Genomic DNA, 23,343 nt, shown 5'->3' on the forward strand with positions numbered 1-23,343 from the left:
CAGGACTGGCAGAAGAGCACGGCTGAAACTCAGACGAGTAGGCTGGCACGGCTGAGACAGGGCTGGCTGAGACACGGCAGAGAACACAGGGCTGGCAGGCACGGCAGAGAACACGGCTGGCAGAGAACACAGGGCTGGTTGATGTGGTGTATGAAGGAACAGGTAGGGATCTGTTCACACTGGAGGTGCAGTTACGGATATGTAGTATGGAGGAACAGGTAGGGACCTGTTCATACAGGAGGCGCAGGAAAGGAAACAAGCAGAAAGGAATGAGGTATGAAGGAACAGGTTGGGACCTGTTCACACAGGAGATGCAGGTACGGAAACAAGGCAGAAGGAAAGGAGAATGAAGGAACTGGTTGGGACCTGTTCACACAGGAAGAGAACCACAAGGCTGTGGATAGGAGTGGTAGAGCAGCAAGAGAACACAGCAATAAAAGCTAAGCAGAGCAGAACCACAAGGAATATGGAGAGGAGCTGCAGCAAGAGGTTACTGCAGCAGCAGAAGCTAAGCAGAGCAGAACCACAAGGAATATGGAGAGGAGCTGCAGCAAGAGATTACTGCAGCAGCAGAAGCTAAGCAGAGTAGAATGGAGTGGAACTGCAGGAGTGCGGAGCAGAGGTAAAGCCACAAAGGTACATGAAAAAAGAACGGTATTTCAGCTAATCCTTTGTTCAGACGAGATGGTAGAAGTCAGTCCGAGCACGGATACAAAGTGTTGCTGCCACAACACTGATTGGTATGTAGAAGAAAGCGGTGTGAATCCAGCTCCAGATTAAAATGCAAAAATTTTTATTTAAACATTTAAAATGCTGCTAGAACATGACCAGCATGAAAGGTGACGGAGAGCAACCTGCACCTGGACGCGTTTCGGGCAGTGAATGTGCCCTTAGTCCTCAGTAAGAGGACCCAAAGCTACAAAGGTACAGAGCAGGCAGAGCCGCAAGAGTGCGGAGTGTAAGCAGACTGAGAACACGAGGAAAGACACAGCAGGGAAGGAAGCCACAGACAAGGAGACTGAGATAAGACTAAGTTCAGACAAGTAAATGGAACAAGACAAGAAACAAGGACAAAGACACAGGGACCAGGATATTCTGCCTCCTGGAGGGCGGACAACAAGATCAAGGCAAGAATACAGAGTAAAGCCTCCAGAGAGGGAGTAACACAGAGCAAGGCCTGGCAAACTCAGAAGCTAAACTCAGAAGCTAAACACAAACTGAGCTAACACATTGCACAGGCCCAGACCACTGGGTGGAGCTGCATTATATACTGGAGGCCTCTTGGTAATTGGTCAGGAACAGATTAGACAGATGCACCTGATTCCTATAAGAACCAGAGTTCAGGCGCCGGCCCCCTATGCACACAGCCAGGAAGCATGCAGAGAGCAGAGACACAGAATATGCGGCTGGCATGAAATAGAAACCACATCATGGCCTGGAGCAGTGGGTAAGATAGTGTGAGAGATGAGAGGCCATGCCATGATGCCAGCAGAGTTGTTACAGCTTGCTGTAGTACCTCATCCTTAGGTGTGCCATTTTCGTCCTCCACAAGGCCTTGGTAACGGTTTCTCAGTTGTGTGGTTGGTGATGTCTCCATGGTCTTTCTTCTTTTGGTCACATGCATCCACTCTTCTGCTTTTGGAGGTTCTCTGACACTTTCTTCACCTTCTGTGACCAGTAGAGATGCTTCTGTTCTGTCTAGGAAGTCTTCATTTTCTGTGAGTTTCAATGTTGCAATTCTTTCTTTCAGACCCCTCACCTTTTCTTCTTAAAGGGCCAGTAGTCTATACTTCTGACAGTGAAGTTAGATTCTTCTTCTGGTCAATCTGTGAACATGTAGCACATATTGCAGCTCGCTATGTAGGTGGTCTGCCATGTTGCTCCTGGATCCTGCTGACTAAAGGTACCGTCACACTAAACGATATCGCTAGCGATCCGTGACGTTGCAGCGTCCTGGCTAGCGATATCGTTTAGTTTGACACGCAGCAGCGATCAGGATCCTGCTGTGATATCGCTGGTCGTTGAACAAAGTTCAGAACTTTATTTGGTCGTCAGACCGGCGTGTATCGTCGTGTTTGACACCAAAAGCAACGATACCAGCGATGTTTTACACTGGTAACCAGGGTAAACATCGGGTTACTAAGCGCAGGGCCGCGCTTAGTAACCCGATGTTTACCCTGGTTACCAGTGTAAAATGTAAACAAAACAAACTACATACTCACCTTCGCGTCCTCCGGCGTCCGCTTCCCACACTGACTGAGCGCCGTAAAGTGAAAGTACAGCACAGCGGTGACATCACTGCTCTGCTGTTAGGGCCGGCGCTCAGTCCGTGTAGGAAGCGGACGCCGGGGGACGCGAATGTAAGTATGTACTGTTTTGGTTTTTTTACATTTTACGCTGGTAACCAGGGTAAACATCGGGTTACTAAGCGCGGCCCTGCGCTTAGTAACCCGATGTTTACCCTGGTTACCCGGGGACCTCGGCATCGTTGGTCGCTGGAGAGCGGTCTGTGTGACAGCTCTCCAGCGACCACACAGCGACGCTGCAGCGATCAGCATCGTTGTCTGTATCGCTGCAGCGTCGCTTAGTGTGACGGTACCTTTACTATGTGTTTTCCTTCTTGTGTAATCTACTGTGTAACCTTCTTGTGTAATCTTCTGTTTTTTATTTCTTGTGTAATCTTCTCAATCAGCCAAGCTTTCTTGCAATAATGTCCTAGAGGCAAAAATTTCTCAAGCTTCCATTCCTCATTTGGCGATGCTTTCCAAGCAGCTGGTCCCGGCTGTACCCAACAATCTTCTTGCCTGAGGGAGACTCTTCGCTTTTCCCAGAAGGCAATTGGAACATGCAAATTGTCCTCCTCAAGCCTCAGCTTTCTAGACTACCACTGTCAGAAAAATTTAAGGATATTAACATGGGTAGTTGAGTCCAATGAAGTGGAAGTGGAGGCCTGATGGTCTCGGAGGCGACATGCATGAAGGAGACCCAACCAGGAGTGTTCACGTTTCCAGAAATTATTGGCAGACACAACACAAGTGGCATCAATTTCACCACAGTAGAAATAGTATAATAGGGACTGACTTAGAGTGCAGTTACGTGACATTAATGCATCATGCTAAAAAATGCATTATCATCTAGTCTGTACAGTCTACAATTGGGGTGCAAAAGTCCTTGAAGATCCATGACTTGTTCATCATGATGAATGTTAGGTGGTCTAGACTTTCTTTTCCAAACGTTTTATTATTATTTTAAACTTTTAACTGGGGAGGGAAGACAGGGGTGGGGAGGAGAGGAGGGGATGGGATATGAAAAGGGGAGAAAGAAAACAAAGGACCTGCAAGTCCTTGTATAAATTGTTGAATTTATAATATATGATAAACATTTAATAAACATTTAACTTTGGGCAAGTATATACCAGACATTATTAGTCCTGAGGGAACGCACTGTGTCCCGGAAGAATTTCGCTGTGTTCCGGGACATAGTATGCCGGCGCATGCGTACTAATGCTTTTCGGCTTTGCCCCCAGTTGGACAAAGCATACTGCACGTGCGCAAGGCAAGATTGCCTTGCGCAGGCGTGTACTACGGAGGACAGAGAATGAACTTCAATCCAATATTGCGGCCAGCATGCAGCCAGCGGGTAAGGAAAGGGTGAATCAAACACCCGAAAACCCGGCCCATATGACAGAAAACCGGTCCCGCCAAAATCAGGTGACAGGTTCCCTTTAAGGCTGTGTAGAAGCGTGTTTTGATACTCCAGCATTCGTGGGTCCCTTTATAGGGCGGGAATCTTCTTTCAAAATTTGGTTTTATAATGTGGATCTAATAAAGTGGCAACCCAGTAGTCAGCATTATTCTTAATCATAACTGTACGGGGATCATGCTGCAGATAGTGCAGCACGAAGGCACTCGTATGACTGTCTCTACCATGAGGTTCAAGCCCATGCTGTGTTGGTGGCTGGGTAACAACGAGGCTCGTTTCCTCCATCCCCTCCTGCCAACCACGAACAACAGAGAGGAGAGGATTATCCTCCTCATCTGACAGTTGCTCGCCCATCACCTCTTCTCCCTCCTTTTGTTCTTCGGATCATGCACCTTTGATAACAGTTTGTCTGTTATCACCAGCTCCCATCGATCACAGTAACCCACCCTCCCTTGGCACCCGCCTGTGTGATGACAGTCTTTAAACTTAGAGACAATGTTATCCCTTCTGCATCCTCCTCTGCTTCCTCCTCTTCTTCTGTTACCACCTGCTAACCATCTCAGCCATTTCAAAACTGTGCAGTAGGGTGCAGAGGTCCTTAATCTGTGCTCACTCTGTAAATGTGATATGCACCACGTCCGTACTGCGTTGGCCCAGGCTATACGACATGACATACTGCGTCAGGGCTTGTTGCTGCTGCCACAGTCGCTGCAACATGGGCTGAGTGGAATTCCACCGTGTCGGCACATCGCATATCAACCTGTTAACTGGCATGCACCAGAGGCGTAGTTAGGGGTTCAGCTCAGGGGGGGCGAAACTTCTCAGTGGGCCCCTAACCCCTGATTACAACTATGGTGGTGCACGCTAATCGTGGGTATAGCAGAACGTCAGCAGATGATCCTGCTGTAGGTAAAAAAAATATCTCCAAAAAGACCAACACTGATATTACCACCATACAGTGACCATATAGTGGTGGACACCAGTCGTACAAAGCATACAAGTGATTACAGTACACTTGTAGATGGTGACCTACAGCTGACGTTGATTTTGATGGAATCGTTCATTTTTCCCATCTTTTCCATCTGGCCCAGACCGACATGACTTCTTCCACCCAGGACTGCTGCAGAGATTACAACAAAGACACATTTCACTTTTCACATTTTCAGCACTGTCCCCAATGGGACTATTCTCAACCTGCACAAACTCCTCATCCTTATGTCACCCCAATACTGAGCCGCTGCCATATGTGTCCCTATTACTGCACCGGCAGTGTGGTACAACAGCAATGCTCCTCATACTGATTCACATAGTAATACCAACACTGTGCCCTTACATAGTAAAATGTCTCTTTTGTGCCCTCACAGCAGCCCCAAACTCTTTACAGGCCCCCACAGTAGCTCCCACACTGTATAATGACTCCGTATTACTTCCCACGATGTATAATGACTCCGTATTAGCTCCAATGCTGTATGACTCCGTATTAGCTCCTACGCTGTATAATGACTCCGTATTAGCTCCAATGCTGTATATCATAGTAACATAGTTAGTAAGGCCGAAAAAAGACATTTGTCCATCCAGTTCAGCCTATATTCCTATATTCCATCATAATAAATCCCCAGATCTACGTCTTTCTACAGAACCTAATAATTGTAAGATACAATATTGTTCTGCTCCAGGAAGACATCCAGGCCTCTCTTGAACCCCTCGACTGAGTTCGCCATCACCACCTCCTCAGGCAAGCAATTCCAGATTCTCACTGCCCTAACAGTAAAGAATCCTCTTCTATGTTGGTGGAAAAACCTTCTCTCCTCCAGACGCAAAGAATGCCCCCTTGTGCCCGTCACCTTCCTTGGTATAAACAGATCCTCAGCGAGATATTTGTATTGTCCCCTTATATATTTATACATGGTTATTAGATCGCCCCTCAGTCGTCTTTTTTCTAGACTAAATAATCCTAATTTCGCTAATCTATCTGGGTATTGTAGTTCTCCCATCCCCTTTATTAACTTTGTTGCCCTCCTTTGTACTCTCTCTAGTTCCATTATATCCTTCCTGAGCACCGGTGCCCAAAACTGGACACAGTACTCCATGTGCGGTCTAACTAGGGATTTGTACAGAGGCAGTATAATGCTCTCATCATGTGTATCCAGACCTCTTTTAATGCACCCCATGATCCTGTTTGCCTTGGCAGCTGCTGCCTGGCACTGGCTGCTCCAGGTAAGTTTATCATTAACTAGGATCCCCAAGTCCTTCTCCCTGTCAGATTTACCCAGTGGTTTCCCGTTCAGTGTGTAATGGTGATATTGATTCCTTCTTCCTATGTGTATAACCTTACATTTATCATTGTTAAACCTCATCTGCCACCTTTCAGCCCAAGTTTCCAACTTATCCAGATCCATCTGTAGCAGAATACTATCTTCTCTTGTATTAACTGCTTTACATAGTTTTGTATCATCTGCAATCTGCATCTGTATAATGACTCCGTATTAGCTCCAATGCTGTATAATGACTCTGTATTAGCTCTCATGCTGTATGACTCCGTATTAGCTCCAATGCTGTATAATGACTCCGTATTAGCTCCCATGCTGTATAATGACTCCGTATTAGCTCCCACGCTGTATAATGACTCCTTATTAGCTCTCACGCTGTATAATGGTACCTGCAATAGCTCCCATGTTGTATAATGACCCCCACAATAGCTCCCACTCCTTGGATTCTGTGGGCTGATACTTGCACAGCTCTGATATATATGACAAAGAGCTAAATAGAAGAAAATAGAAAGAGCTAGTAGGTGCATACAGAGTCCAGCATATGGGCATAGATCCCTGAATGTATCCAGGTAACCCTAAAGGACTACTCTTGTCTGGAGAAGAACCCAAAGAGGGAAATGGAAAAGAAGGCAACCAGAAGAAAGAGAGGGAGGTAGAATATTACCAATCTAAAGAAGTACACCCCCTGGTTTGTCTGTTCCTTTTTCCCTTCTCCCCCTTTGGGGGTCTTGTTGTCTAGACAGAGTATTTGTTCAGGGTCCTGCACCGATATATGATCTCCTATACGCACCTATTTGCTGTTTCTATTTTCTTCTGTCTTGCTGTTTATCATATATATTCAGCCTCAACTTTTTTATTTTTAATACAAGGTTTCATAATCGGGTTTTCATGTTTACTTCCTTGGATGATGTTGTCTGTGACATGCTGGTGTAGCGCAGGTACAGCTTTCTTAGAAAAGTAATGGCGACTGGGTAATTGGTACTGAGGGACTGCGACGGCCATCAGCTTTCAGAAACCATCTGCGTCTACCAGGCGGAAAGGCTGCATTTCAATGGCCAACAAATTGGAGATGTGGAGTTCAACCTCTTAGCTTTGTCATGCGTAGGAGGAAACAATCTATTACGTCACCACAACTGTGGAACCATAGGCTAGCTACAGTGCTGTGGGAGGGCGAAGTACAGTGAACTGGACAAACTGCTGGACCGTGAGAGAGGTGCAGGCGGAAATGTTACTGTGGATTGAGAAACTTGTGATGTGATCACTCTGAGATCAGTTAAAAACAGTAGGCATGTCCGCTTCTGTTACAGCTGAAGGCAGCCTCTCAGTCAGCGTGACTCGAGTGGGTAAAGAACTCAAGGTTCTGTGGTCAAAGACCTGGGTCTCAATAGTTGGCAAGGTAGCAGAGGAGGAGGAAGAAACAGCAGCTACGATTGATAGGGCAGCTGATGGTGATTGATATCCGCTGGTCCTCATTTTTGCGCATTGGGATTCCCACAGTAAAGCATGTTGATTGTGCCTGTGAAGGTACATACATGTAGTAGGTAAATTATTGCTACTACAATATTGGCAGATTACATGAGTTGGCTCATCCTTTGCAGTGACAAAAAAGGTCCAGGCTAGGCAACCCTTGCCACCCCTGCGAGCTACAGACCCACAGACGCTGCTGGTCAGAGGCACAGTTGTGGCTGAAGATGCATCATTTGTCATGTCTGCCACGTACGGTGCAACGCAACCTCATCATCTTCCTCCTCAGATAACCTACTCAGCTGTGTGCTTCTATGTTCACACCAACTGGGATCTAACACCTCATCATCATTCTCTGTGTTATCACATTCCTCGCCATTGGAGTCACCATCCTCTTCTTCTTGCCCTTACAACACAGTACACTCCATGTGAGCCTCAGATATGAGTCTCTTCAGACTCACCCATCTGTGGTTGTGTATAGTCAGTTGAACGTTGGATAGTTGGGACCCGGGGGGAAGAAAGGGGAATTTGGTTCCCACATCTGTGGACTGTACTGGGTGTGATGTTGAAGAGGAGGAGAGGCCACTTGAAGCTGCACTTGCCATCCACTCGAGTGCATGCTCTTTATGTGCATCATTGATAAGGTAGTGGTGTAGTCTGTCCAGTAACATAAGTTATCAGTTGTCTTTGCATAGGACATGACGTTGCTTCACTAGTGCCTCGCAAACATTACCACCTACCCCACATACACCTTGAACCCCAAGCCTAATTCCCCTTCCAACATGGCCTCGCTTTTTCCCAGTCATGTTTCTCAGATAATGTGGCAGGAGCACAGTATTAGCAACAAAAATTAGATTTTGAACTCTGCACCACCTGTGCAAACAGCTGAATTTCAGGGCCAGTAAATTCAAAGTTGAAATATGGCGTGCTGTATCATGTTAGTTACAGAAAAAAGAAGTGAGTGTGGATGAGGCCTGTTTGACAAAGAAGTTATGCTATAAACAATTTTAAAGTCAGAACCCTTACTGTATGATGTTAATAACAGAAGAATGTCTTTCTGGCCTCTGGATCAGGCCTCTACAGCTTAATTTCAACCCAAACAAATGACAAAATGTGATACAGGTTGTCTAAGTTTTTGCAACGGACAAATTATTATTTTTTTTAATATGGACCTGACACCACTCCCATAGTGGTGGAGCCGCATATTCATTACTTCAATGAGCGGTACTATGTGACCGCTCAATACAGGAACAAGCTGCCGGCGCCCGGAGAACCAGGGACGTGCAGGGACCGCCGGGAGCAGGTGAGTATAACGGGGGGCAGTGCGCGATATTCACCTGCCCCCCATTCCACCGTCGGCGCCACTGTGTCTTCTGCGTCTCTTGCAGTGACGCTCAGGTCAGAGGGCGCGATGACACGATTAGAGTGCCCGCCGCCATTTGCCTGAAAACTCAGTGCAGAAGACACGGAAGACGGAGCGGTGCCGATGGTGGAACGCGGACAGGTGAATCTAGCACATGCCGGGGGCCTGAGCGACAAGAGGTGAGTATGTCATTTTTTTTTTTATCGCAGCAACAGCATATGGGGTATAATAGTTATCTTATGGGCCCATAATCAGCATTTGTGCAGCATTGTAAGGGGCAAATATTTCTATGGAGCATCTTATGGGGCCATAATCAACATTTGTGGATCATTATACAAGGCAAATATTTCTGTGGATCATCTTATGGGGCCATAATCAGCATTTGTGCAACATTATATGGGGCAAATGTCTGTATGGAGCATCTTATGGGGCCCACCGTGAACTGTATGGAGCATCATATGGGGCTAGCTCCTGATTCAATATTTATATTCAAAAAAACTTAACCTACTGATGTCTCAATTAATTTTACTTTTATTGGTATCTATTTTTATTTTTGACATTTACCGGTAGCTGCTGCATTTTCCACCCTAGGCTTATACTAGAGTCAAGTTTACCCAGTTTTTTGTGACAAAATTAGGGGTCTCGGCTTATACTCGGGTCGGCTTATACTCGAGTATATACGGTATTTAGAATGCTATACTTATGCACTGATTCTTTTGTGCTCCATGCACAACACACTTGTAGCACGTGTGCCCTGCTGACTTGGTTTGTGAACCTCAGTAATGCCCCCCCAAAAAAAAATTCAAGAAGGTTAATTTTACAGCCAAACTGAACACTGTCTAGCTACACTATCTGATTAATATACAATCGCCTAACTGACTAGCTGATTTAACAGTGGCAGTGTCAGGAGCAGCCTCTCTGCACTTAGTGTCAAAATGGCGCTAAAAAAGATGTCTGCTATTTATTTGGAGAGGGACATGTGATTTGAGAAGCCAATGACAAAAGTCATGGTGTCAGGACATTGTGGGTGTTTCTTGCGCACTTGTTGACTAGCTGCAATGTGCACACATAAAGTTAGGAAGAAAAAAAAAAGACTGCTGTGCTTACAAAAACGCCACGCCTCTGAGCTCTGGAAACCCCCTCCACCCATCAAACACATGCCAAACGCTCATGATGCACCACCATTATTATTGCTTAAGTGCTGAAAATATTTTTGTGGCAACGCAAATATTTTCCCGCACTTTTACCAAATGTTACCGATTTTTAGCTATTTTATAAAATTTTGCTCGGGTTTCCGAACACAAATTCTAATGTGCCATATCCGTGCCGAATTTATGTTTGGTGATCGTTTTCCGAACAAATTCACTCATCTCTAGTAGTGATCACTAAATGCAGAGACCTCAGAGATACTTCCTAGTCACCGGCTGTGGCTGCTTTATCGATCGCCTTTTCCAGTCGTATCCCAATCGTTTGATCACCATTTTGCCTCTAGACCACAACATTCTGCTCCATATGGAAATGTTGAAATTACTTTGTGAATTTGTTAAAGGGAATCTGTCACCCCAAAATTCGCCTATAAGCTAAGGCCACCGGCATCAGGGGCTTATCTACAGCATTCTGTAATGCTGTAGATCAGCCCCCGATGTCACCTGAAAGATAAGAAAAACAGGTTATATTATACTCACCCAGGGGTCAGTCCTGATGTGGTCCGGTCCGATGGGCATCGCGGTCCGGGTCCAGCACCTCCTATCTTCATACGATGACGTCCTTTTCTTTGCTTCCTGCCACGGCTCCTGCGCAGGCGTACTTTATCTGCCCTAGCGTAAAGTACTGCAGTGCGCAGGCGCCGGGCCTCTCTGATCTTTCTCGGCACCTGCGCACTCAGTACTTTGCTCTGCCCTCAACAGGGCAGATAAAATACGCCTGCGCAGGAGCCGCGGCAGGATGCAAAGAAGAGGACATCATTGTATCAAGATGGGAGGCGCTGGACCGTGCTGTCCATCAGACGCGACCGCACCGGGACCGCCCCTGGGTGACTGTTATATAACCTGTGTTTCTTATCTTTCAGGTGACATCGGGGGCTTATCTACAGCATTACAGATTGCTGTAGATAAGCCCCTGATTCCGGTGGCTTTAGCTTATAGGCGAGTTTTGGGGTGACAGATTCCCTTTAAATCCTTTTCTATAGAACTTACAACCTGGAGTATCCACCTACCCGCCGGGATTAGAAGACGCTGACCGTTACCTGCCGAGATCTGTAAACTAGAAAGCCAAATGACGTAGAAAATCACTTGAATAAAAAATTATGATGGGCCTGTAAGACAAAGCGGAGGGTAATGATGCTGTTGGCTTCCTAGAACCCTGATATCTTTTTGGATTAATCTATCATCGCCCCCTACTGTGCTGCTGAACATGCTCATATAGTCCCTACAAGTCTTTCTGCCCAAACTTCGCTTTTATGAACGTCAACAGTAAATGTGCAGTGAGGCAGTGCAATTTCTGTACAATAACAACAGAGTTTCCCTTTGTCCTGACTTTTCAATTTCTTTTAAAACCAACTAACTTCAAGGAGGATTATGATAAACTGCATAAAAAACATTACACTTGTCCCATGATGTATCTCTAAGCTGTGCATGGCTGATGGCTGTACTATACATTTATGCCTGCAGAAAATGTTGGCTTGGCTCAAGCCCTGGTTTCATGGGTTCACTCCACGTCATAAATTCCATTATATTTTCAATTCTAAGGAATTCAGATTACTGGACAATCTCTACGAAAAGGGGAGCACTAATACATTCTCTACTCTTATCAATGACTACCTAATATTTCTTTTTGAAACTGATCTGACAGAAAATATTGGCCCTTACGATAATTTAGATTGCCAAGAACTACCAAGCCCCATACTGTAACTACTCCAGAGAGGTTTCACCACTAGTTACTCATTTTTTACTGATGAAGATTGTTGAGTTTGATAATTTCAGTAGATGTGTTACTGTCTATAGTCACAGTTTTTGACTACAGTAGTTAGTTCCCAAAAGACTCTGATAACCAGTTCCTGCAGCCAGTTTTGTGTTCCTAATCAGGGCCCATTTTTGAAATCTTTATATGGTGTTAAATTTTAGAATTCTTCACAAAATCGAAGCCTCATTTTTTTCACTTTCACAAAGGGTAATACCAAACAGATGGACCTCACAAATTATTTTACAACTTCGCTTGTATCCGACAATACCCTATAAATGGTTGTACATTACTGTCTTGGCACATTTCAGGGTTGAGAAGGGAGGGAGCTCCATGTAGCTATTTGAATCCAGATCTTACTGGAATAGATTGCAGACACAATATATTAGGAGCAGTGTTTGTGGCAACCTGGCAGCTCAAAAGATGGCCACCACGAACAGGCTTGGCGCCATCTACTCCATTTTCCTGATCCCTGGGATTGTCTTGGGCATCACCATTTAACACCTCTACATGGATCTGGGCTTACACAGAGACCCTTAGGCTTGGGCCACAGTGTTGCCAGGTTGTCAAGTAGCTGGGTCAGAACCAGTAAGGCAGAGAAAATACAAAATCAGAAAATGTAAGAGTAGTCAGCAAACAGGCCGGGATCACAACAGGAAACAAGTACACAAGCCGTGAGCTGAGCATAGAGGACTGAACAAGAGGGAAGCAAGGCTGTATCTGGCAGCTTCCTTCAATATGCTTTGAGTTTTTGTAGAATATGGTGCTATCCAATTGGCTGAATCAGGGGGAAGATTACTTCTGCTGGACAGCACATACACCCATACTGCCAGACTGGATGGTACTGCTTGCCTCAGGCACCCTAATCTTAATGGATGATTTGAGCCTATGTCGTCCAGAGCTTTTGTTTCCCACGTCTACTCCATTACCAGCGCCCCCTGCCATATGAATAAGGACATGCCTGATGATGTCATAGGAGCAGATGACAGAAGAGATGTTACACACCATCTGCAGAAGCCCTAATATGACAAAATTGCAGAAAATCAGAGCTGAAGAAATCCCCATCAAATGACTCCATTTTGGAAATTATAACCCTCAGAGAACTAATCTATTGGAGTAGTGACTATTTTTGACTCTACAGGCACTTTCCAGAAATTAGCACACAGTGGATATGGGAGAAAAAAAATTGCAAAATGCCATTTTATTATCCAACACATAGTGCCCTGATTGTGCTCCAGGAGACCCACACACACCATAAATTAAGTGGGTTCTTATCATTATAGTAATGCCAAACACATGTGGTTTGGACATACTGAAAGGAGAAGCGAGGGGAAAATTTGACTTTGGCAGAGTGGTTATTGCTGGATTGGATAATGCAAGCCATGTTGCTTTTCAAGAGCCTTTGAGCCACTAATAATGTGTAAACCTCTGTTGGAGGACCTGAGTGGGACTTGTTTTTGTTAGCTGAATAGAAGTTTTTATTGGTATTATGTTCATCAACCTAATGTTTCTTTGTGGCTTTTTATTCCATATTTTGTAGGCAGAATGAACAAACAGTTAAATACCACGCTCCACAGGTTCATCATATGAGATTCTCTATTAGACTATGAACTGTCATTGTCTTGGTGAAGAATTCAATATTTTTACATAACTTGCAATTTTTGCAGACCGTTTAAGTAGAAATGTTAAATGACATTCAAGGATATTATATTCAAAAATAATAATTGATTTATATCTTGCAGATGACTGTACCCATAGATCAAATGAACAGCTAACATCTTCAATTTTTAAATCAGATGATTTTGAGATCCCACTGGATACAATTGAAGTTAATGCCATTACTCCAGATATACCATCATCCCTTCGCAGCAAATATATCTCATCTGATCCTTTGAAACAGGTCATGTCTTCTGATTCATTAGTGACAACTAAAGAAAATCAGAGTCACAAAATAAGCATTAAAAACAGAAATACTCCTAAATCAAAGAAGACATTTTCATGTTCAGAATATGGAAACGGATTTCTCATCGAAAAGTCTTTTCTTAAAATTCCAAAAATTCACACAGTGGAGAAAAGATTTTCTTGTTCCAAGTGTGGAAAATGTTTTAAACGCAAATCACATCTTGTTATACACCAGAGAACCCACACAGGGGAGAAACCTTTTTCATGTTCAGAATGTGGGAAATGTTTTAACGAGAAATCAGCTTTGGTTCAGCACCAGAGAACTCACACAGGGGAGAAGCCTTTTACCTGTTCAGAATGTGGAAAATGTTATAAACGCAAATCACATCTTGTTATACACCAGAGAACCCACACAGGGGAGAAACCTTTTTCATGTTCAGAATGTGGGAAATGTTTTAACGAGAAATCAGCTTTGGTTAAGCACCAGAGAACTCACACAGGGGAAAAGCCTTTTACCTGTTCAGAATGTGGGAAATGTTTTAACGAGAAATCAGCTTTGGTTAAGCACCAGAGAACTCACACAGGGGAGAAACCTTTTTCTTGTTCAGAATGTGGGAAATGTTTTAAACTGAAATATGTTCTTGTTATACACCAAAGAACCCACACAGGGGAGAAATCTTTTTCATGTTCAGAATGTGTGAAATGTTTTAACGAGAAATCATCTTTGGTTAAGCACCAGAGAACTCACACAGGGGAGAAGCCTTTTTCCTGTTCAGAATGTGGGAAAGGTTTTAAGGAGAAATCACATTTGCATAGGCACCAGAGTACTCACTCAGGGGATAAGCCTTTTTCCTGTCCAAAATGTGGGAAATGTTTTAACCAGAAATCAAATCTTGTTGCTCACCAAAGAACCCACACAGGGGAGAAATCTCTTTCATGTTCAGAATGTGGGAAAGGTTTTAACGAGAAGTCATCTTTGGTTAAGCACCAGAGAACTCACACAGGGGAGAAGCCTTTTTCCTGTTCAGAATGTGGGAAATGTTTTAATGAGAAATCATCTTTGGTTAAGCACCAGAGAATTCATACAGGCGAGATGCCTTTTTCCTGTTCAGAATGTGGGAAATGTTTTAAACAGAAATCCAATTTGGATAGGCACCAGAGAACTCACTCAGGGGAGAAGCCTTTTTCCTGTCCAGAATGTGGGAAATATTTTAAGGAGAAATCATCTTTGGTTAAGCACCAGAGAACTTACACAGGGGAGAAGCCTTTTTCCTGTTCAGAATGTGGGAAATGTTTTAACGAGAAATCATCTTTGGTTAAGCACCAGAGAACTCACACAAGGGAGAAGCCTTTTTCCTGTTCAGAATGTGGGAAATGTTTTAACGAGAAATCATCTTTGGTTAAGCACCAGAGAACTCACACAGGGGAGAAGCCTTTTTCCTGTTCAGAATGTGGGAAAGGTTTTAAGGAGAAATCACATTTGCATAGGCACCAGAGTACTCACTCAGGGGATAAGCCTTTTTCCTGTCCAGAATGTGGGAAATGTTTTAACCAGAAATCAAATCTTGTTGCTCACCAAAGAACCCACACAGGGGAGAAATCTTTTTCATGTTCAGAATGTGGGAAAGGTTTTAACGAGAAATCATCTTTGGTTAAGCACCAGAGAACTCACACAGGGGAGAAGCTTTTTTCTTGTTCAGAATGTGAGAAATGTTTTGTAAAGAAATCATATCTTCTTGGTCACCAAAAAATTCACACAGAGGAGAAGCCTTTTTCATGTTCATAATGTAGGAAATGTTTTACACTAAAATAACTCTTTAACATCAGAAAAGTCACAAAGGGGGTGAAACCTTTTCATGTTCAGAATGTTGGAAATGTTTTAACATTAAAATGTATTTCTTAAAGGGGTTGTCCATTACTAGAACAACCCCTTGTCATTCTTCATGTTTGGTCTATTTCAAATAAAAATATTCATACTCACTTTCCGTGCCAGTTTCGTTCCAATAGTCTTTGCACTCACGTTCCCGGGCTCAAGTGAGGTTGTTACAAAATCAGCGCTGTCTTCACTGTTCCTGCCTTTGGATGTATTGAACATCAACATGAAGCTAGGGCCACCGCTGCTCTCTGACTTACTCTTATTGTTTGATATGTCCAAAAGTGGAGACAGTGAACCAAGTTTAAGAACACACTTGCTTTCTAAACGCATTTGGTATTCTATTAGTCTTTTCCCTATGATCTTTAAATACATTTTCCTACAGGTTTCAACAAAGAAATAAAAACCTTTTTGATATGACTATATTTTAACTTAAAAAAAATAAAGAATTTTCCACTCTCCCTCCCTTTCCCCTCCCTTACCCCTCCCTTTTTGCCTATTTCCTCCCCCTCCCCGATAATTGTAAAACCCAATAAAGTTAATTTTGAAAAAAATAAATAAATAAATAAAGAAAGAATTCATCATTTTAAACATGTCGTGGATTTGTAGAGTAGAAGCTGGATCAATCTTTCCTTTTCCAATGAGAAGGCTTTGTCCAAGTAGTGGACATCACTTTTAAACAACAAATATCCCACACAAAGAGAAACCTTTATCATGCCTACAGTAGAGTGTGAAAAATAAATTACTAGAAAATCGTACTTTGTTGACCATCAAAAATAACTCAGACTTGGGAGACACTACATATGTTATTGACAAATTGCACAAAAACATAAGTCGTATAATTAAATGAGAAAGGATAATTACTAGGGATGAGCGAATGTGCTCAGTGATACCTGGATATCACTTGAGTATCTGGGTGCTTGGAAATACTTGATGAGCATTAGCCATTGCTCGGATCTGAAGGTCAAATTCCCCACTTCGCATGTTTGGTGTCTGGTGCACAGCCAATAAGCATGCATTGGATTGCCTGCCAGTCACTGTAATGCCGTAGCCATCTCAGCAGTGGCATTACTGTGATTGGTGATCGGCTGTCCAGATTATATAATCGGGTTATAAATGAACAGGTGTCGCCACGCTCAGCGCACTGATGCAAGTGCATAGCTAAGGGACAGTTCTTGTTGGAGAGAGAGAGTAGTTGTACAGGCCTGTGTGTGCACAGTATAATGAATCAGAGACATGTAGTGTTGATACTGGTGCTGAAGCTGAACTATCATATTAACAGTCCTTGTAAGGGCTAATCTTGTGCTTTGTTGTTTGTATCAGATACATTCTGCATTTAGCCTAGTGAGGGACAGTTGCATGAGCAGGGGATTGGCTGAATACAGGCACTTAGTGCTTTGCAGTCCATTGCTAAATATATAGCAGGGACGGCAGACCACATTCTTTTTTTAAGGGGGTGAAAAAATAGACTATAGTGTTATCCATAAAGTATTACGTGCTTTGTGGGGCATTTTGGTGGTATATAACATTCCAAATAAGCGTTGAGAAATTTTTCTGGATTGAATTTGTCATCCATACACTTTTACCTGCTTTGTGTTACATTATGGTGTTTCTAAATAAAAAAAAAAAAAAAAAAGTGGCATTTGCAGGTGGCCAATATTTTTTTTATTTTTAAATAAAAAATAAACTTGGTTTCCAGATACCTAGTAGTGATGAGCGAATATACTCGTTACTCGAGATTTCCCGAGCACGCTCGGGTGTCCTCCGTGTATTTTTTAGTGCTTATAGATTTAGTTTCTATTGCCGCAGCTGAATGATTTACATCTGTTAGCCAGCATAAGTACATGTGGGGGTTGCTAGGGAATCCCCACATGTAATCAAGCTGGCTAACAGATGTAAATCATTCAGCTGCAGCAATAAAAACTAAAAAATACTCAGAGGCACCTGAGCGTGCTCGGGAAATCTCGAGTAACGAGTATATTCGCTCATCACTAATACCTAGAAATTAGAAAATTCGTAGCGTGTAAGGTAAGGGACAGGGAAGTGGAGGTGCTAATGATGGTGCACGTAGAAGACGTGGGTCAGATGTGACTACGCATGTTGCTTAAGTACAAGAACTTTGCACTTTGCAGGAAGGTAAGCTGCACCACTTCTGAAGACAGAACAGTGCGAACAGGTGGTCGATTGGATAGCAGATAATGCTTCTAGCATGCTGATCCTCCTTCCATTTTGAGTCTCAGGAGATTAGTGATCCCACACTAGGACATTCTGAGAAGCCCTTTACAACATAATTTCTTGATTGTGACCTCCGAACCTGCATATTCCAAGAGGGACAAGAGGACATTCTGTTTAATGATGCATACAACTTAGAGCACCCACATTTTGTCTAAAGAGGAAGACGATGATGAGGCACAGCTGTCTACAAGTCAGGTTGTTAAGTCACCAAGCCAGGCGGACCAAGATGCAGCAGTTAAAGATGCGGTGGATGACGAAGTCAGTGACCCAAGATCACATGCAGAGGGAGGCCAGAAGCGCTGAGGGTGATAGATCGACCACACTTAAAGAGGCAGTGGGGTGACCAGAAGAAGAAGACAGGCAACCGTTTCGTAGAGTACTGACACTCGTGAATTTCTCCATCAAAGAGTTAGGAGTTCCCCAGACTGGGACTTTTTTAAAGAAAGTTCTGAGACCTAACCACTAAGAGTCTAACCACCATTAGCATGATCAAGCGCATGTCTTCTAAGCACCTGATGCCTGGCTCTGTGGTGCAAGCGGTTGACACCACTGCCTCTTCTCCTGTGCTATGTGCTTCCCAATCCCCTGTTTATGACAGTGATTTTTTTTACTCACATATTTATTGATATATAAAATTTTTATTTTTTATTATTTTTACACTGTGTCTCAGTATGGGACACTCATTATTTGCAGGCTGATCATTTCTATAGCATACAGATCTGCAGGCTACAAAAGCGGTCAGCGCTGCAGCTTCTGTGCACTGACAGTAAAAGATTTTCTGACATGCACTGACAGGAAGTCTTTCAGCAGTGGAGACCCGGATGTTGTCATGATGACATTGGGTCGTCATGGCAGCGATCGGGACCCCGGGACGTGCCATGGGGTCTCCGATCCAAAGGCAGAGGTGCTGTCATCCCCTGTGCCGGCTCCGGAATGCTGCGATCATATTTGATTGCAGTGTTATGGGGGGTAAAGTGCCGGGAGCGGTCCGTAACCACTCCTGGCAGCTGTGAGAATCGGCTGACACCGGCCCCAATCGGCCACAACCCCACGTTTGCGCGGCCAATCTGCCTCGACGTACTATTCCGCCCATGGGGATTAAGACCCAGGTCACATGGATGGAATAGTACGTCGGATGGCAGAAAGGGGTTAAACTTTTATATTTGTTTTTATTTTTTTATTTTTTTTTTTAAACTTTTTTTCCTTTTGTCATGCTTCAATAGCCTCTGCTACATAGGAGCGATGCTCAGATTTATAGAAGAATTACAGCATTGCTATAAGCGCCGACCACAGGGTGGCGCACACAGCAATCTGGCATCAGCAACCATAGAGGTCTGCAGTAAAAACTTTTTTATATAAAAAAAAATTATTTTTGCATCCCTTTATTCTAAGAGATATAATTTTTTAATTTTTCCGCTGCTGGATATATATATCCGCCTTTTTGATCGCGTGTTACTCCACTTTTTGTTCAACGGTATGATGATAAAGCATCGCTTTTTGCCTTGTTTTTTTTATGGTGTTCAAAAAAAGGGTTAAGTAGTGGGACAGTTTTATAGGTCTGGTTATTACTGACGCAGCAATACCAAATATGTGTACTTTTATTTAGATTTTTTTTTTCATTCAAATATTTATTTAGTGATAGAATAAATATTGCTTTTTTATTATTATTATTTTAAAAAAATATTTTTACAAGTATTTAAAAAAAAATTTTTTTACTTTATTCTTGCTTTTACACTTTTTGTCCCACTTTGGGACAATCATTTTTTGCAAGCTGATCGCTTCTATAGCATACAGATGAAGCAGCATCTGTGTGCTATAGAAGCTGTCAGCGCTGCACTCAGTGCACTGACACTGAGAGACTTCCTGATCATGCACTGCGCATGACCAGGAAGTTTCTTAGCTCTGGTAACCCGGATGTCGTCATGACTACATTGGGTTACTATGGTACGGATCGGGGCCCCACATCACGCTGTGGGGTCTCCGATGCACAGGCAGAGGGGCTGTCAGCATGCGCAGAAACAAAGGAATTTTCCGGCACATGACTCCTTTTCTTAAAAAATAAATTTCCTTATTCAGACATCTTCATCAATAAAAACAGTACAAAAGGGGAGAATCCCAATGCCTGACACGTTTCGGACCCGTAATAGAAGGTCCTTTCTCAAAGGCAGGCTGTGAACCCTTGCGTTGGCTTCCGAAATGCTGCAATCATGTTTGATCGCAGTATTTCAGGGGTTAAAGTGCCGGACAGCTCCTGGCACCTAGTGCTGGGTGCCAGCTGTCTGAATCAGCTGACACCCGTTGGCGGTCAGCCATGATCCCCCCGCGATCATGGCCGATTGCTGAGACGTGCACTCCCTGACTGAAGTTATGTTGCTCATCCATGTTATGTAAATAAAAGCTTATAACCTGGCGTTAAAATTCATCCATTTGTTGTATAAATCATTCTTTTGAAAGCTGAAATCCTCCGAAATGTGGTTTAGGTTAAGAAAATAATGCAGAAATATTGATCAGTTAAAGAACACAGAATGGTCAAATTGGCCAGGATCGTCTGATGTCAGAAAGGGGTTAATCTTTATTTGTAGTTTTCAGTTAATGAGATTCTCGTGCTTTGGGCAGGGCTGCAGGTAGAGCTATGGGTGGGGTTTTATGTGGTGCTCTGCTTACATATTCATCTGTATAGGCTTATGACAGGTCACTGATCCTTCAGTGCCATGCTCCCTATTTTACGCAATGTATACAATAGTGTTGATATTATTGTTGATAATGCCTATAATATTGTGTCTATTGTGTGACTATTGTGAGGATAAGAAAAAAAATACATCCAGCGAAACGTCACTGGCGGCGCCTGTCCAGTAGCATCTATCACTTATAGATGCTACTGTGCAGGTGCCGCCATCGCCGGTGACATGTCATTAACCAATACAGATAAATATGTAATCAGAGCACCACATAAAGCCCCACCCACAGCATCACCTGCAGCCCCGCCCAAAGCCTCGCCTCGGAGCACGAGAATCTCATTAACTGAAAGCTACAAATAAAGACTAAACAACAACCACAAGATAGATTTCATCAACCAAGGTATCATTGTAATCAGTATAACGGCGCTGACCTGACAGTAATCTTGTTATACATCTAAGAACTCACACAGGGGAGAAGCCTTTTTCATGTTCAGAATGTGGGAAATGTTTTAATCTGAAATCAGAGCTTGTTACTCACCAGAGAACTCACACAGGGGAGAAACCTTTTTCCTGTTCAGAATATGGGAAATGTTTTAACCAGAAATCGGTCCTTGATAGCAACCAGAAAATGCACACAGAGCAGAAGCCTTTTTCCTGTTCAGAATGTGGGAAATGTTTTAATCGGAAATCGGTTCTTTATAGACACCAGAGAGCTCACACAGGGGAGAAGCCTCCTTCCTGTTTAGAATGTGGGAAATGTTTTAATCAGAAATCTTTTCTTTATAGACACCAGAGAGCTCATACAGGGAAGAAGCCTTTTTCATGTTCAGAATGTGGGAAATGTTATAGTGATAAATCATATTTTGTTAAGCACCAGAGAATTCACACAGGGGAGAAGCCTTTTTCCTGTTCAGAATGTGGGAAATATTTTAACTGGAAAGCACTTCTTGATAGACATCAGAGCAGTCACACAGAGGAGAAGCCTTTTTCATTTTCTCAATGTGATATTTTAATTGGAAATCAACTGTTAGTAAACAGAGATGTCACATAGGGGAGAAGCCTTTTTATTCTCATAATGTTGGAATAGTTATTACCTAAATTGGATCTTGTTAAAGGGGTTGTCTCTTGTCATTCCTAATGTTTGCTGACAAAAGGATAAAACGATACTTTCGTAATTCCAAATGTAAAACTATACCCATAATTCACCCCCTGAAGGTTAGTCAGAAGGTGACTGATAGAAAAAACATTTACTCCACATTTCAGTATATAGGGTGAGGTGACGTATACACACTCACTCTCCAAGCCTCTCATTTCTACGGGTTTCATCGTCCTCAACAAAGGTAACTCATCAGGAGACTTTATTTAATATTGACCTATATTCATGCATCATGTTATCCAAAACAGTCAGAAAACTAGCCATTTATAGGCAGATCCCAAACTTCGAACTATATACTTCGGAAGTTTAGAAGCCACTCCAGACTGTATATGAAAATACAGTATAATTATTGTGTTTTTTCTCTTATAGGGACTGCCCTAGTTTGGTATTGTAACAGATGTCAGTAGTGTAGACAAATTGTCCTAGACTAAACTCAGTTTTCAGACAATATATACCATTCAGGGAAAACTTACCTGCTCCAAAGATCATTTGCAGCTTGTAACTAATGGCCATGCTGAAGTCTGTCAAGGAATGAGTACAATATCATTATAAAGACCAGGGATATGTGCAACCATAATGTCTGTGAGAGCTGTGCAATTATTTAGTATGAATATGGAAATTTTCTCTGGAAGTTGTGACCCCTGAGCGGTATATACTGTATTTTCACATACTGTCTATTCCTGACACTGGAGTGGCTTATAAACTTACAATGTATATAGTTTGAAGTCTGGTATCTGCCTATATGTGGCTAGTTTTCTGACTGTTTTGGATAACATTATACCTGATTTTAGGTTTTTTTATTCGGTCTCCCATGACAGCACCACGAGAAGGGTGTCATGATCCATTTTTGGATTTGTGGCAGCTCTGGTTCCACACACATTAAACCTTTTTTGCTTTCAGGCCATTGGGGGTTAAATGCAGTTTTTTCCCCCACTGGCAACCTGGTGTTACTGCAGTGTTGCTGCATCAGCTGATGTTGCTGGTGACCACTCCCACATCCTTTAAAAGGTCACCTGGTGCATCAGCTGACTGTTGGTGATACAGGTCCTTTCTGGAGACCAACCTAGCAGGAGCAGCTCCCTGGTGTCAGACAAGTCTGGAGTTTGAAGTCCTGTTGCTCTGCTATCTGTGGTGTGGAGTTTAACAACGGTGTGCACAAGCTAAGTGCTGAGTTTTTGTTACCTTGTCCCTTTCTTGTTTGTGCATTCTCTTGCACACCGGGGAGGAGAGCTCTGCTAAACACCTGTTGTTCAAGGTGCAGAAATCCACTATCTCACGTCATAAGGATCAGACAGAATCTACAGATCTGTGAGGATTCGTGTCTCCAACCATAAAGAGCTGCATGTGTCCCATCTAGACGAAGGTCTGAGGAGTCAGTAAAGGTACGGAGGACCATTCATTGACAGTTGGATCAATCCAGGAGAGGAAAAGATATTCCATAGGTGATAAAATGGATTTTATTCATGATTTTTCTAAGAAAAGTAATATAGAGCTTAAGTTTGTTCATAGCCATGCAGATTCACAATTATGGTCTAGTTTATATAGCTAATGTGAAGCAGAGAATCTTAGGATTGATAAGAGGTTTTTCTCAGTAAAACAAGTTACAGAGAAGCTTCAAAATGTCACACACATGGTCCGAGTGTCCAATAATTTAGTCTTTGAGAAAACTGAAACACAAATACATAAAGCATGTACTATCACACAAGACATTGGTCATACTGACACACAAGGTGACACACAAG

The 23,343-nt window shown here is 43.1% G+C and overlaps 2 protein-coding genes across 3 annotated transcripts in view; one reads left to right on the top strand and one right to left on the bottom strand.

Moving 5' to 3' along the window:
• Nucleotides 1-16,116, top strand: part of LOC143766647 (uncharacterized) — a 371,066-nt gene extending 354,950 nt beyond the window's left edge. For both annotated transcript variants that reach the window (XM_077254464.1, XM_077254463.1), the window contains one exon: nucleotides 13,500-16,116. In XM_077254464.1, the coding sequence (XP_077110579.1) occupies nucleotides 13,500-15,445 (1,946 nt within the window). In that variant the 3' untranslated portion in view covers nucleotides 15,446-16,116. The remainder of the gene's footprint in view (nucleotides 1-13,499) is intronic.
• LOC143766674 (uncharacterized) overlaps nucleotides 1-23,343 on the bottom strand; it is a 311,141-nt gene that overhangs the window by 139,748 nt on the left and 148,050 nt on the right. The window lies entirely within an intron of this gene.

This window comes from Ranitomeya variabilis, chromosome 4 (genome assembly GCF_051348905.1).
Source record: "Ranitomeya variabilis isolate aRanVar5 chromosome 4, aRanVar5.hap1, whole genome shotgun sequence".
Classification (NCBI taxonomy): Eukaryota; Metazoa; Chordata; class Amphibia; order Anura; family Dendrobatidae; genus Ranitomeya; species Ranitomeya variabilis.